The sequence below is a fragment of the Podarcis gaigeae genome (genome assembly GCF_964106915.1).
Source record: "Podarcis gaigeae genome assembly, chromosome: 1".
Lineage (NCBI taxonomy): Eukaryota > Metazoa > Chordata > Lepidosauria > Squamata > Lacertidae > Podarcis > Podarcis gaigeae.
Window position 1 is genome coordinate 134697823 of NC_139678.1, and position 14845 is coordinate 134712667.

At 42.2% G+C, this 14845-nt stretch overlaps 2 protein-coding genes across 2 annotated transcripts in view; one reads left to right on the plus strand and one right to left on the minus strand.

Moving 5' to 3' along the window:
- MREG (melanoregulin) overlaps window positions 1-14845 on the plus strand; it is a 33907-nt gene that overhangs the window by 13649 nt on the left and 5413 nt on the right. The window lies entirely within an intron of this gene.
- LOC310851827 (UDP-glucuronosyltransferase 1A9-like) lies at window positions 9051-13899 on the minus strand (the record flags this gene model as incomplete). Its single annotated transcript, XM_083754483.1, has 4 exons — window positions 9051-9476; window positions 11364-11583; window positions 13072-13208; window positions 13889-13899. 4 exons carry the CDS (start codon window positions 13897-13899, stop codon window positions 9179-9181), a joined length of 666 nt encoding a protein of 221 aa, XP_083610609.1. The 3' UTR covers window positions 9051-9178.

Below are 14845 nucleotides of genomic sequence, written 5' to 3' on the forward strand. Positions count from 1 at the left end.
CCTAGTAGTACTTTTCTATAAAAAGAGGTGCCGGAACTCACCATGAACGCCTCCCTCTCTTGTTCTCTTATAATGGCAATGGCACCCTCCTGAGAGGTTCTGGAACTGAATTCTGGTGAGTCCCGAATGCAAAAAGCCCTGCACATGCCAAACACACTTCTGCTTTTCTTGCCTCATTCACCCAGGGAAAACCCACACTTTACCACTGAATCGGAGCAAACATCAGTTGGGTTTTCCATGGACTGATGTTTGCTCAGATTTAGCAGTAAAGAGAGAGTTTTCCTGGGGAAAGCAGCAGGGAAAACAGCTCAGACCCCTGCTTTCTAGGCACGGGACCAGCAGAAGTGTGGATGAGCCTTAAAGGCAATGCTGTTGAACTTGCTCAGATAAAAGAATGAAAGCAAGGAACTGAATCAGCAAAGATGTTTACAAAGGATTTCCTGGAATAGAAGTCACGAAACCTCCTTTCCTGTTTCCAGAAATGGCTCCATAATCCCCCCTGTCATTATAGTGTCAACATGGTCAAATAAATCCCTCTTTACGTAGAAGAAATAAGACTTAAGATACTTCCAGATTAGTGAGTGATCTTGGAAAGTAAAAGTCCAGCAAAGTAAGTGTGTGTGTGTCGCTTGAAGGAGCTCAGAGGAGGTTGAAGGAGTAGACTAGGAGAACAGCAAGCTCTTATATGCGATGACTTTCATCTTGAGTAAAGAGCAAAATCACTTTTCCCGCTTCTTTAAAGAGGACTTGATCCTCTGTGACAAGCAGTGGTTTTAGATGGGAACTATAACAGCATGTGACTGGACGTAATCCTCTTAGTGTTGTTACATTCCAGCTCTCCACATGGGTTTAGTATAAGCTGGTAGCCTTTCAGATTCAGAGGATAGGTTTGAGATGTTAGGAAGTGATGGTGTCAGTTTTCCTGGTGAAGGCTAATGCTTGACTGTTAATCCTGCAGCACAGTGGATCCTGGATCTTCCATTTATGTGGGACTGAGGCTTAGAATTGCAGTGATATAAATGTTTATTTTCTGTAAGTATACCCTAATAATAGAGTGATTGAAAATGTGTGTGGTGGGTATTATTCAAGTCTATCTTTCTCACATATAATCTACCATATTATTCTTTGTATAAGACTAGGTTTTTCCCCTTTAAAATAATGTCAAAAATTAGGGGGTGTCTTATACACGGGGCCATCTCCCCCCATTTTCTTAAATCTGAGTCCCCCAAAACAGGGGGCATCTTATACATGGGGACATCTTATAGATGGAAAAATACAGCAGTTCTCTGTGTAGGAAACTTTATGTACCTTTATGAGAACTAAGCCCTGAGTTAACTATTCTGGGGGTTCCTTTTGTCTATATGTAAATGAAAGGGGTTCAGCAGCTAGAATAAGCAGCCACGAAGTTTTGGGAACCTTGCCTTATATACAAAAGTGCTTCCATTTCATAGTGTGTGGATTTCTCTCTCTCTAGAGCAGGGGTAGTCAACCTTTTTATACCTACCACCCACTAAGGCATCTTTCTTGATGGTAGTTTCCTTACCGCCCCCCAGTGCTCGATGGAAGGAGGATTCAGCTTGTGCCGTAGAACCCCCCTGCCGCCCACCTAGAATCCTGAAACGCCCAATAATGGGCGGTAGGGACCAGGTGGACAACCCCTGGTCTAAAGAATAGAAGACAGAAGTTTGTGCAAAATTGTAGACATACTGACCGAAGGTAACCTTCAATATACTTTCATGTTCCAAGCCACAAGACTGAAAAAGTGAAAGAAAAATCTGTCCCCATGTTGCTTTCACTTCTAGGTTTGCATCTCAGTTTGATTCCTGTAATGACTTGGGGAAAGTACTACTGTGCTACTGTGTAATCGATTTCCACTAAAACAAAAACCTGTGCCTCATTTAACATTTATTCTTTTCATAACAAAATGAATGCATATAATTTTCTTTTTCTGATTTATGACTTTTGGAATCTTGCAACGAACAGCTGCAACTTGATTTAAGTACATTTAATAAACATTTTATTTTGAAAATCCAGTTTCACACCAGTTTTCAGTGTGCAAAGTGTCTTATTTCTTGTTGATCCCCACAACAATCCCCACAAACGGAAAAACCTGCTGGAACGCTCAGTTGGTTAGAACGTGATCCTGATAACACCAAAATCTCAGATTCTATCCCCATATTCCTGCATTGCAGGGGGTTGGACTAGATGATTTTCAAGGTCCCTTTCAATCCTGTGATTTATGGTTTTGAACTGCAGTGGTTAATAAACTGTATGTCTGTGACTCAGATAATTATGTTTGTTGAACTTCACAAGTGAAGTGAGAGGCAGTCAAAAGTAGGATTGCAGGCAGAAATTTCAACAATATTAATTTTAAAATGCTCTCAATAAAACATGTATTGCACATATCTAAGTAAGAAGGTGGGTTTCTTCATGTTTCAAAATGGCTCCTGACTGCTTTCTTTTATTCTACAACATCACAGTCTTTCCCTTTCCCTATTGAGATGGAAGTGTATCTGTCAACTGCTTTCAGGGAGATAATGACATTGGAAAATAAAGTAACCCAAAGACTTGTTAGAGAACTGTGAAAGGCTTTGACACTTGGGTAAATCTGCCACATCTTAAGCGAACATGAACTTTTTCTTTGAGCCATAGCACAGTACAGAAACACAGGGAAAGAGAACCTAGACCCCAATTATTTGGCCTACGTTCTTTGAAAGACATCCAAATTTGGTGTCCCAATTATTGAAGGATGTATTCAGTGCTGGTGGTGACCTTGCGAGAAGAATGCTACAAAAGCTAAGCTTCACGGCACAATGAAGCTGCTCTGCTGGACTGTCACATCCAGCAGTACAAAAGAAGCCAACCTCTTAGTGAGAGAGGAACAGAACATTTGGAGAACAATTATGTACGGTCTGTTGGCATGATGTGTATTTAAGCTTTTGGTTTTGTGTTTAATTTGGCTTCTGTTTTACACGTAGTACTCTCCTTTATGCGTGCATTTGAAATCTTAAGCTCAGGGAACAAAAGTTCTAGAAATTTTGCAGGATAGATATTGGGGATGACTGAGAACTTGGTGCTGTCCATTTCTCCTGGGCAGAAAGGCTGGAGACACAGGGCCATCTCACCCATCAAGTAGGGTGAAGCAGCTGCCTCAGGTGGCAGAAACGCAAGAGGCAGTGCCCCCGCAGGCATCAGGCCCCAGTGCCACCACCAAATCAAACCAGGTGAGGGAGGCTTTGGCAGCCGTGTAGAGTTCTGCCACCCAGAAATGCGGCAGGCGGTGATTTGAGGTTTGCAAAGCTAATCTGTTACGCTCTCGGATTTTGTAATGCTTTTGCCACGATACCTGTAGCCTTAAAGTCTAGAAATGACTGCATAGGTTGCGATAGGATTAAGGCAGTTGATAACATACATACATATTTTTCTCACACTCATTTGAGAGCTTTCTGTGTTTGTATATTGATGCTCAGCTGAGCCTGTTGTAAAGCAGAGGGGGGGGGGACTGCCTGGCCAGCAGGCCAAATCCCTGAGTCCACTATCCTCCCTAGGCCAGCTTGGACAGAGGGGCTGGTGTCATGTGATGGACACCTGTGAAGGTTCAGTAGAGGCTTTGGAGTCCAGTCCTTTATCTTATTCTGCTTCCAGACTGCTCCACAACAGCAGTGCAGAGTCATATTTTAGTTTTCTTAAAGTTGTATATTTTCCCCGGTGCTATTCCTGTTGAGCTGTGATATCCAAAATAGTGTCATTCAGCTAAGATTACACTGAGGAAGGGAATTCCAATACACCCAATTGGTATATGACACAAGAAAGTCATTCAGTTTTTGTTTTATTTCTTACAGTGTTCTTACAATATTTCTTTTTATGTTGTGAACCACCCTGTGATCTTTGAAGGGCAGTATACAAATTTACCAATTAATTAATTAATAATACAATCTGATGTGTTGCCAGTTTGGTTTTCCTAATAACTGCTACTTGTGAAATTGTGAGGAGAGTACGCCTACGGCTATGGATCTCAAGCATTTTTCAGAGGCCTTATTTTATATACCATCCTATACCTGCAGGCCTGAGGACTGTTTACAAGATAAAATTACAATAGAAAAACACAAAAGGCATAATCAAATATAAACAGAATAAAAATATAAACAAAATATAATCAGGAACAGCCTCCCCTGCAACAAACATAGTTAAAAACAGTTTTAAACAATTTAAAAACACAATTAAAAAGCAGTTTAAAAGAATGTGAACAGTACTCTCTGCTGGGTAGCAGCAGTCCTTGTGAAGCCTGTCCGGCCCCGTCCTGGGCATGACGGAGAGGTCGGAGCAGGACCCTCAGACTCTCGGCAGGTCTTCCTTCCTTGCTGGGCAAGGAAGTCCGCAGTCTGTCAGGCCCTAGGACTTGAAATATTCTTATCTCTCTTCTGGATCCAGTAGTCAGGGAAATTTGACTCCTTTTATTCCTAGCGACATTTTTGTCCCCAACAAAGACAATTTGGGACTGGAAGACACTGTCCAAGACTTTTTGTCTTTCATTTTTCCTGCCTCACCCCATCAGCATTCAACAGTGGAGACTTATTGGAAGTCTTACTTCTTGCTTCTGTCCTCTCGACATTTTGTAAGAGCATCGTGCTGCCATGCTTTGTCAGTACAGTGGTACCTCGCAAGACGAATGCCTCGCAAGATGAAAAACGCGCAAGACGAAAGGGTTTTTCGTTTTTTGCGTTGCTTTGCAAGACGATTTCCCCTATGGGCTTGCTTCGCAAGATGAAAACGTCTTGCGAGTTTGCTTCCTTTTTCTTAAATCCGTTAATACCCAGCGAATCCGCGCTCCGCAAGACGAAAAAATTGCAAGACGGCACAACTCACGGAACGAATTAATTTCGTCTTGCGAGGCACCACTGTATCCCAAAAAAGGTTTTGAATGACATTTTTGAAACTTGTCCTTCCATAAGAATGGTTTGCATATGTACTTAACAAAGGAATAATTTTGTATATCACTCTCAAAAGTACAAGCATGCTGAAATTTGTTATCTAATATGAGCCAGTATTTTTGCTTCCAGTGGAGACCCCACTTAGTAGTTTCTTTTGTGATTTTTTGGTGCCCCCTAGTGGGGAAATTACACAGATCAATGCTATTTGAAGTTAAAAGGAGTAATTGCACAAGTGCCTGAGAAGGAAACTACTTCTATGTGGGACTGCTGTTTGCCAACACAAAGTTCTTGTTTCTGTGCCAGGCAACGGTACCTTTCTATGTTCTGTCGCCACCTTCTTTCCTCAAATGATTTAGCTCCAATTACAGCTTCTACGTTTCAGTTTCCTTTAGGGTTGCCATGCGTCTGGGAATTCCCGGACGTGTCCTCTTTTGTGGGTCCTACATGCCTGTTGGTGTGGGGGATTTTACATTTGAAAGCAATTGTCATGGATTTGGGTTTTTTTTTTAATATGGGTGGGTGGCTCTGGTTGGTTCAGGCTCTGGCACAGGCAACTTGGGCTTGGACTCTGGCTTGGGCTCAGCAGTGGGGCTCAAGGGTCGACTGCCCTAAAAAAATCTTGCCCCTTCCACTTCCTGGCTATAATAATTCATGCAGCTTTCAATAAATTTGTGAGCAAGTCCTTCATAGCCTGTGAACCTTCCACCCCATCGTAAATTGATAATAACGCTACTTCTGGATCTTCAGTCAGCTTTAACCCAGTGATTTCTGTTACTTCCTTAAACACCCTTTGTCCCCAAAATTGTACATATTTACAACCCCACCACATGTGAACATAATTCCCTGTTTCCTGGCACCAGACCATCTCCAAATTAATTTATAATAATGTTCTTTTATTGACTGGACCTAATGGTCAGGGATCCCTTTACCTTTTAATTCTTATAGACGTTTTCAACGTATGTTTCTTCCATATTTCCCCCCCAGCTTTGACTATCTATTTGCCCTGATGTCTCCTTTTCCCACACCTCTTTTAATTGATCTTCTTGATCCTCGATTTCTAGCAATATTTTATAAATTTCACTGATTTCCCCTTTTATAACTGTATTTTCTTTTTTATCTCCCCCTTTTATCATATTTTTTTCAAATTTTGTATATTCTTTGCAGTTCTTGTTTTCCCTTAACCACTTCTTTGCCCATTGCTCCGGTTGTATACAGTTATACCATGTTATTTTACTTCCTATTAGAGCATCTCTTATTTGTTCTTTGCTTCGCATTTTCTCTACCCAATCATTTATTTTAAGTATTTTCTTCTCTTTCACTTCTTTTTCAATTTCCTTTTTAAAATTTACTGGGAAGTCTTCTATCATCACTACCAGGGTTAGTGGGGAATTTGCTGGTATCCATTTTCCTTTATATTTCGCCAATATCTCAATGATATTTTTTAATAAGGGATTTTCAATATTCTGCCACTATTTACTATTTGGTTTGATAAAAATATATATTCACTAACTTCTCCTTCATTTCCTGTGTACCACTCTCTAACTATTCTAATTCTCCTTGTTCTGTTATCACGTGTATGACATATCTTAACTGATTTGCTATATAATATAACTTTATGTTAGGAAGCCCCAGTCCACCTAATGCTAATTCCCCTCATCACTGCTTGTATCCCATATTATTGCTTGAGTACTTTGCCTCTTCTTATTGATCTCCCATACATCTAATAATTCTTTCCCTATCTTATTTACTGTTTGACTATTATTGAAGATCCTCGTGTCTAACCTCCATCTTCTGGCTTCCTTGTAATCTTTCTTTATTTTTAATACCATATTTACCAATGTGTCGTCGGTTACCTTTATTATTCCAATTTCCGTATTGGTTATTTTAGAACACTAAGATTTTTGAAACAAAGATATAATTGATCCTTGAGTAGGTCTTATGCACTGGTGAGAAGAACGAAAATTTCTTCTCTCCTCCCCTCATCACTCTCCAAACATCTTTCATATCTTTCCTTTTCATAATTTTAGCTAATCCTGTAATGTTATTACATCTTTCCTCTGGGGTGGGATTTGACTTATCCAGTCATTTATCTAATACCATATTGAAATCTCCTGCCATAATCATATAACCCTTTTGAATACCCCCTATTTCCTTAAACACTTTATCAAAAAATTCCACCTGATTTTCATTGGGAGCATAAATATTAATTATAGTGTATTCTTCCCCCGCCATTGTTCCCTGAATTATAATGTATCTTCCCTCAGGATCTTTCTTCATCTTTAATATACTAAATCTGCATCTCTTTGAAATTACTGTTGCTATCCCTCTTGATTTTGAAGTACCATATGCTTTTTCATAATTATTTATACCTCTCAGTCTGAGTTCATTAACCGCCTCTTTTGTCTGATGCGTTTCCTGTAAAAATATTATAACTTCTTTATCTTTATTCAGTAATGTTTCTATCCTCCTTTTCATAATCGACCCCAGCCCTCTAATGTTTAAGGTTGAAATCCTTATTTCATTATCAATGAGTTAAATGTACTTCTTAATTTCTGGTCTCGTGTCTTATGATACTTATATAACCCATTACCCATCCCATTCAATCCCCTCCCCTCCCCCCCCCCATACCCATACATTCCATTTTGTCTTCCCCCCTATTTTCCTGAGGTATTTCACTTCTCCCATTGTCCTAATTGTCGAGGGGGGGGGGGAGGCTTCTCTGATCACGGAGCCACAGCAGAACTTCTTCTCCCATTATATTTGTTATGCCTTCACTCTGATATAATTTCGTTCAGCCTTTACTTTCAGTCCTCAATAGTCATTTTTTTGTCTCCTGCCACCCCCAGTTCTGTGAAAACAGGATGCTGGATTAAACCGACCACTGGCCTTCTGCTTCTGTGTACAGGATGTTTCTGAAAAGGGCCCCTTGTAGACAGCCAAACCGGCAGTATTAGTATGGCGCTCAGAAGGATGTTCACTGTCTTCTTCATATTACAGGAGATGCTGTCACAACAACATTTCTGAAGTAGGAGGGGAAACAGGAGTTTGTTCTAATGTTCTAATTAACACTTGCAGCCAACAGACACGGCTGTGCTGCCATTTCAAAGGGAGAGGGTCATCTGTGACGGCATTTATGTTTGGAAAGTGCTTGGACTCGGATTGACTTTAGACACCAGTAGCCCACTCAACCAACACGGGAATGGCTCATGTATACCATTAATAGCCAACCTTCTCAGGTCCACCAGCAAAGCAGGTTCCACTTTAAATATATTGCATATGCCTGTCCTCCTCCTCCTTGTATTTAGTGGCATTATAGGGCCATACCTCGTTCTTCTCTTTCCAGGGTGAGGGGGCAGGGGGTTCCTATGGAAGGCGGCATTCCCATAAGCAGCTTTTATCAACCCTGTGCAATGCGCTCCACTTGTCAGAGTCCACTCTCTCACTCAATTGTTAAAACAAAAAAAATTCCTCCCAGTACCACCTTAAAGACCAACTAAGTTAGTTCTTGGTATGAGCTTTCGTGTGCATGCACACTTCTTCAGATACTTAAAGACCAACTAAGTTAGTTCTTGGTATGAGCTTTCGTGTGCATGCACACTTCTTCAGATACTGTGTATCTGAAGAAGTGTGCATGCACACGAAAGCTCATACCAAGAACTAACTTAGTTGGTCTTTAAGGTGCTACTGGGAGGAATTTTTTTTGTTTCGACTATGGCAGACCAACACGGCTACCTATCTGTAACTCAATTGTTAAAGGTAGCTCAGCTTCCTTTCTCTGCTATCTGAACATTGTGTTTTCCATCTCTCTCTTCCTGTTAAAATAAACCTCCCTCAAAAACGCTGGTGGCGCCACTGACCTCGACCCATCAGTTCAAGATAAGTTATGCAAACAATTGATTCCCCAACAGATCAATTGACTACAGAACTGTGGGATTTGTATGGAAGTTCACAGGTCCCTTGGCTATCAGGTTGCTTGTTCATTGATTAAAATAGTTTGAATTCAAATATAGGCATGGAAGTGACCTTGCAAATCATCATGTTTGTGTTTTTAAGAGCTCTTGCAAATTGGGAGGGGTAGACAACATAGTGCCCGCCAGATATCATCTCTGACCATGCTAGCTAGGTCTGATGGGAGTTGTAATCCAAAACTTCTGGAGGACTTCATGTTGGCTACCTCTGCCTTCTAAACCCCAAGAGCAGGACCCAATTTCTTCTGTTCCTCTTCATCTTACATGCCCCACCCCTTTTCAGTGTGATTTTGATTTGCTTTTCTTGCTCATCCTTCCACTTTTACAGCACCACTTTCTGCAGCAGAACAGGCAGCACTTCAGTGAGATAAATAGGGCAAGGAGTACAACAGCCAGGAGGAAGGCAATGACGTCAAGAGAGTGATACTGGATCCAGTTGAGGTCATGTGCTGCCGGCCTCAAGTGGGGAGCCCCCTTGTGCTTCATCACAAACTCCACCCAATGCACCGCAAGGTCAAGAGGTTCAATGGGCCTGTCCAGGTGGAGAGCTGAGAGACGCTGGATGTTCTCTTTATACCTAAAAGAAAAGAACCTCTTTAGGAAATAAATATTACGGGGAAATAAAACATGCAGCATAGAAGCAGATTTCCAAAGCATTTGAAATCCAAGTTGGGTTGATACTGTTCTGAGAGACTGGGGACATGGGATGCAAACCCCCTCCCCGTTCCTGTGGGTGCAGATGCACACACTTTGGGATACTCTCTATGCAGCTTATACAGGCCAGAGTTCCGGCGCTTTTAGTAGCTGAACCCTAATTTTTCTCTGGTGGATCTTTCACATAGCTGATCTGTCTCCTATGTGACAGCTGCTGCTGATCACAGGTCCTTGGAGATAAAAATGGAGAATGATGCAGTGTCCAGGAACTTCTGTGGGGCAACTGATGATACTGGTGACCACCAGCAGGTGGCAGTTGGAGGAGGGATGATCTCAGTCAGTGTCTCTTAAACACAGAACGTGGCCCACTGAGGGAAGCAGGAGCTGGGAGGTAGTCAAGAACAGGGCCACTTCCCATTGTGGAGGGAGATGCCCCCTGCCTTCACTGCTGCTTCCTGACAGTTCCTCCCAAGGCCGTCCTTTTCCATTCCCTTCAGTTGCCCCACAGTGACTGTGTAAACTGGAAGCAGGATGGTATGAATCAGCACAGGGTATAATAACAAACGACAGATTTGCTGGCTACCCTTGGCAGAAACAGCATTGTCAAGGAGCAGAGATGGAATATGGTGCAGGACAGTGGTTTGTGACTGTTATGGAATGCTTTCCAGATCAACCTGTCTGTGTAGGAACCCCTGGAAACTCCTGCGCATCATGGAGGATTTTGGAGAATATTCCAGGGCACTTGGCTCACCTGGAGCACTGGCACGGCTTCTTGGCCCTCCCCCCTGCCCCCACTTATTGTCCCCTTGGGGGAGCTAGCACTACGCATTAGAAGATACTCCAAGCTCTCTTGCAGCTGCTCATTGTAGGGAAAGCTTTCTTTTACGGAACGTTGCCATTACTTAACTCTTCTTTGATAATGCTCTGATTAGCTTCTGAAAATGCCACGGTCTGAGAGATGACATTTTTAAAACCACTACTGCAGAGGACCCAGAGTGCCGATAAAGAATCAAAGCAGTAAAAGCAGAGGGGTTGTTTAGAAGAGACTTTCTTCTTCACCTGTCACCAGCAGCCATGTAGCAACCCCCGCTGATTTCAATGACAAGCAGTGGCCCTGCCCCCTTGCAGGGCCCGAATCACCAAGCAGCCGCCGTGCTGCCCTCAAGCTCCCATCCCACCAGGAAGTCCACCCCCAGCAGCCCCCCTGCCACCCAACAGACCCCCGTGGCATCCTACAACCCCCCCCCCCTCACGCCCGGTGCAGAACACTCCTCCCACCCCTGTATATTTCCATGGTATACTTCCTTGCATATTCTGATTTTAAATGTACCATATTTTTAGCTCCATAAGACACAGTGGCTTTGTTTCAACACCCCCTTCCCTCTTGTTTGCCTTAGTGTCTTTTCCTTAGCTGGAGCAGTTTTTTGCTCCTCCTTTTCTTCTAATTTCTCTCCTCATTGCTTGTTTTAGTATTCCTGTCTTGCAAGTTTGCTGTCTTTACCTTCCCCCTCCCAGGCAGCCTCCTTTATCGCTAGAGTCCCTTATCTCCCTCGCGATCGCTTGCCGATCAGCTGCTCAGCGACTTTGTTTCAACACCTCCTTCCCTCATTCTAAAAATAAAAGCACACCTGCTTTTTGCCCCTGGGCAATTTGGCTCCAGGGACCACACATTCGCTCCATAAGATGCACAGACATTGCCCCTTACTTTTTAGGAGGAAACAAGTACGTCTTATGGAGTGAAAAATACGGTACTATGGGCCAACCCTAAAATGAGTTTTGTACCGCTCATTTTGTACCACTCATTACTCACTTTTTATCATAAATAACAGCCTTCAGTGCATCAGATAAATCCTTGGAAGTCATTTCCACTACATTCAGAGTCACTCCTGCTCCTCGAGATTCCATCCGCTTTGCATTGTCCATTTGATCTCCAAAAAGCGGCATCAGCACCATTGGTACTGCATTGCAGATTCCCTCATAGACCCCATGGGAGCCAGCATGAGTGATAAAGGCTCTGGCTTTTGGATGAGCTGTTGAGGAAAGAGCAGGAGGTGGAGAAATACCAACAGGTTTATTATTCTAGGCCAAGTTTTAAAATTGCATTTTTATGGAAGCAGCCAATTGAAGTTCAAGTTAAACAGCTATATGATTAAGCTGATCTCCTTGGACTGTTATGTACAGTCTAGCAAAATGTCTTTCAGAAGGATGGTACAGAATTGTGGGAGGAGAGAAGTGGCCCCCTTCTAGGCCATCTAGGCCAGGGGTGGGGACCCTCTGTCAGCCAAAGGGTCACCTTCCTTCATGGACAGCCTTCTAGGACTCCACACCAGTGGTGGGTCCTGCCACTCTCCACCCAGGCAAGGAAGAGGTGCTATCACAGTTCAGGGGCACAGCCAAGGCAGGTAGGGTGCAGAGTAGGGCCAGTGAAGGATGTGGCCTGGGGGCATGGCCGGTGTTGAGTCCTGAAGGCCAGATAAAGAGGCTTGGGTTCTCCATCCCTGGTCCCTCAATTCAATACAAAGGGTGGAGACCCTTTGGCCTGAGAGCGAGATTTGACCCACCAGATTTGGCCCGTGAGGCTGTTTTCTTCAAACCACACCCACCTGCCCCATATTTGACACCACATGTAATGTCAGATGTGGGACACTGAACATCAAGTGATGGGCAGGGAGTCTTGTCCTCTTGGGACCAAGCGTGCACCTGTAGAAAGCAGGATATCAGCTGCCTCCAGTATCCTGTCTAGTTTGGTGCTAAATTCCATTAAAGCCAATGGTACTTTGGTCAGTCATTGTTTTCCACAGAACTGAATGCAATTTTCACTCCAGCAAGTGGTTAAGGGTATGGATGAGCAAATCAGTCAGTTTTGGTTTCTCCCAGTTTCTCATCTTACCAGTCTTATGTTCAGTTCTCCATACTTCTATGCCAGTTTGCTATTATTATTAGTCATCATGAAAACTCGCCAGTTTTAGTGTGAATTTCTGGATTTAATGGATTCCTGTAGGTTATTTTTACTACTTTCAGCATTTTTATGCATGCCTCACCATAATATATACATTTTGTACATTACCTGCATTGCGGAATACAGAGCTGTATGAATTTTGAAGGACGGCTGTGATTCAGTTCACAGATTGTTTTGGATAGTGCGAATGAAGTAAGCTTGCCTTTAAATGTGAACTGAATGAAATTTTCCCCTCACCCCTATTTCATGGCTCACATTTTGGCATCTGTGCCCACTGTCCTTTCAACAATTTCCTTGGTTTTTTATGCACACTATGAGCATAAAGCTCCAGGCAGGGTTTTCTTTTCCTAGCCCAGCTTTTGAAGCTACAGGGCTTTGCTCTGAGTGTACATGACCCAAGAACAATGTGGGAGCATGTCCATCCAACATCACTTTACTTTACACTTTGCTAAACAGTATTTAGATACACTCTCTCATGGTATTCTTAAGAGGCTAATGGCATTGAAGCAGCATTAAGGGCTGGTTATAGACAACAACGTAATTCCTGTCCCAGACATACCAAGCAGATCATTTTGTGGTAGCCACTTCTTTGCAAGATTTGGGGGTGTTTCTCCTGTATATCTCCATAGCACCTTCACGAGGAAGGAAACACATAGATTAGGAAATGTATCTTTACACTTCAAACACTTACAAAAACTTCAAATTGCACTTGAACAAGCATTCTCTCATATCTCTTACGTAGGGTGCAATGCCTCTTCCAAGAGCCCCATTAGTTGGAAAGGTGGGATATCGGTTAACAACAAATAAATAAGGTACTGCCTGTATATAAAAGAATGAAAGTGCACTTCTAGTTTTTACCCATACATAAGTTTAGCTGAAGAATGAAATATCAATAGTTATTATTTTCCCCAGGGGTTGTGAATGCATATTTGTATCCTTTTATTTTGTGTGTGTTTAATTTTTATTTTTATGCAATTGTATTATGTCCTATTTATTTCTGTTTAAACATGTTATTGAATAATATGATTTCAATTAAATAAATCACTTTCCCTTGGTATAACAGGGTCTACGTTTTGTCACTTTCTCTTGTTTAACCATTATGTCTGTGCTATAAATAGCTCCAGTCACTACCTCCCACACATTCACTTACCTGTAATCTATTTATTTTGGTTTTATTTTATGTCCGTTTTTGTCCAACAGTGATCTATGATTTTATAAATAATTTGTATATTTTTATCAGATCCTGTTTGGTAACACTGTGTTTTGTAGAATTTTGTAAACCATTTCTTTCCTTTTCTTTTGAAGCTTAACAAAAAATTATTTTTAAAATAAATAAATAATAATCCAGGCACTGAGGGAGCCTATTTGTATATTACCATGGCAACATGGTTTCTTCCGCACCACCGTGATGCCCTCCAGTTGTTCTGAACTGCAGCTCCCATCTTCCCTGACCACTGGCCAGGCTGGCTGGGGCAGATGGGAGCTGTAGTCAAAGGCATCTGGAAGGCACCAGGTTTAGGAAGTCTGACAAAGGGCAACAGGATGGAGCCGCTAAAGCAGCTATTTCTTACTCCCAAGAAGGGTGAGGCAAGCTTGGGAAATGAATTTATTATTGACTCCTTTCACTTCTTAGCAGCGAAGGAGCTGTATTCTCAGAGTAATGAGGAAATAATTCATCCTTCCTGTCATGGAATCAAGGAGCCCTGAACTTGCTACACGCTTTGTGAGCCTAATGTATGAAAGCAGATGTTGCAGCGTAAAACACTAAATGTCTCAGGACCACAGTACCTCAAGGACCGTCTATCTCAGTATGAACCGACTCAGATCCTGCAACCATCCTCTGAGGCCCTTCTTCGTGTGCCTCCTCCATGAGAGACCAGGAGGGTGGCAACATGAGAATGGGCCTTTTCTGTAGTGGTTCCCTGTTTGTGGAATGTCATCTGGTGCCTTCATTATACATTTTTAGGGGCCAGGCAAAAACATTCTTTATCAACGAGGACTTTGGATAATTAACAGTCTACGTCCTTTTGTGGAATCAGGGTTATTGGTTTGTTTGGGTTTTGTTCTTGTTTTGTTATGTGTTTTGTGGTATCATTCTGTATTTTTATGCTGTGAACCCCCATGAAGTCTTCAGAAGAAGGGTGGTATACACATTGAATAAATAAAATAAACCCCCCCAAAACCCTTTAGCCAGCAAATATATATATATTTTTAAATCAAATACTCAAACTAAAAAAATACTAAGAATAAGCAGCACAATGCAGGGATCACTTGGGAAATACTCAAACAAAGGACTGCTCCACACAGGAGTTCACTGTCAATTTGCTGTTAGT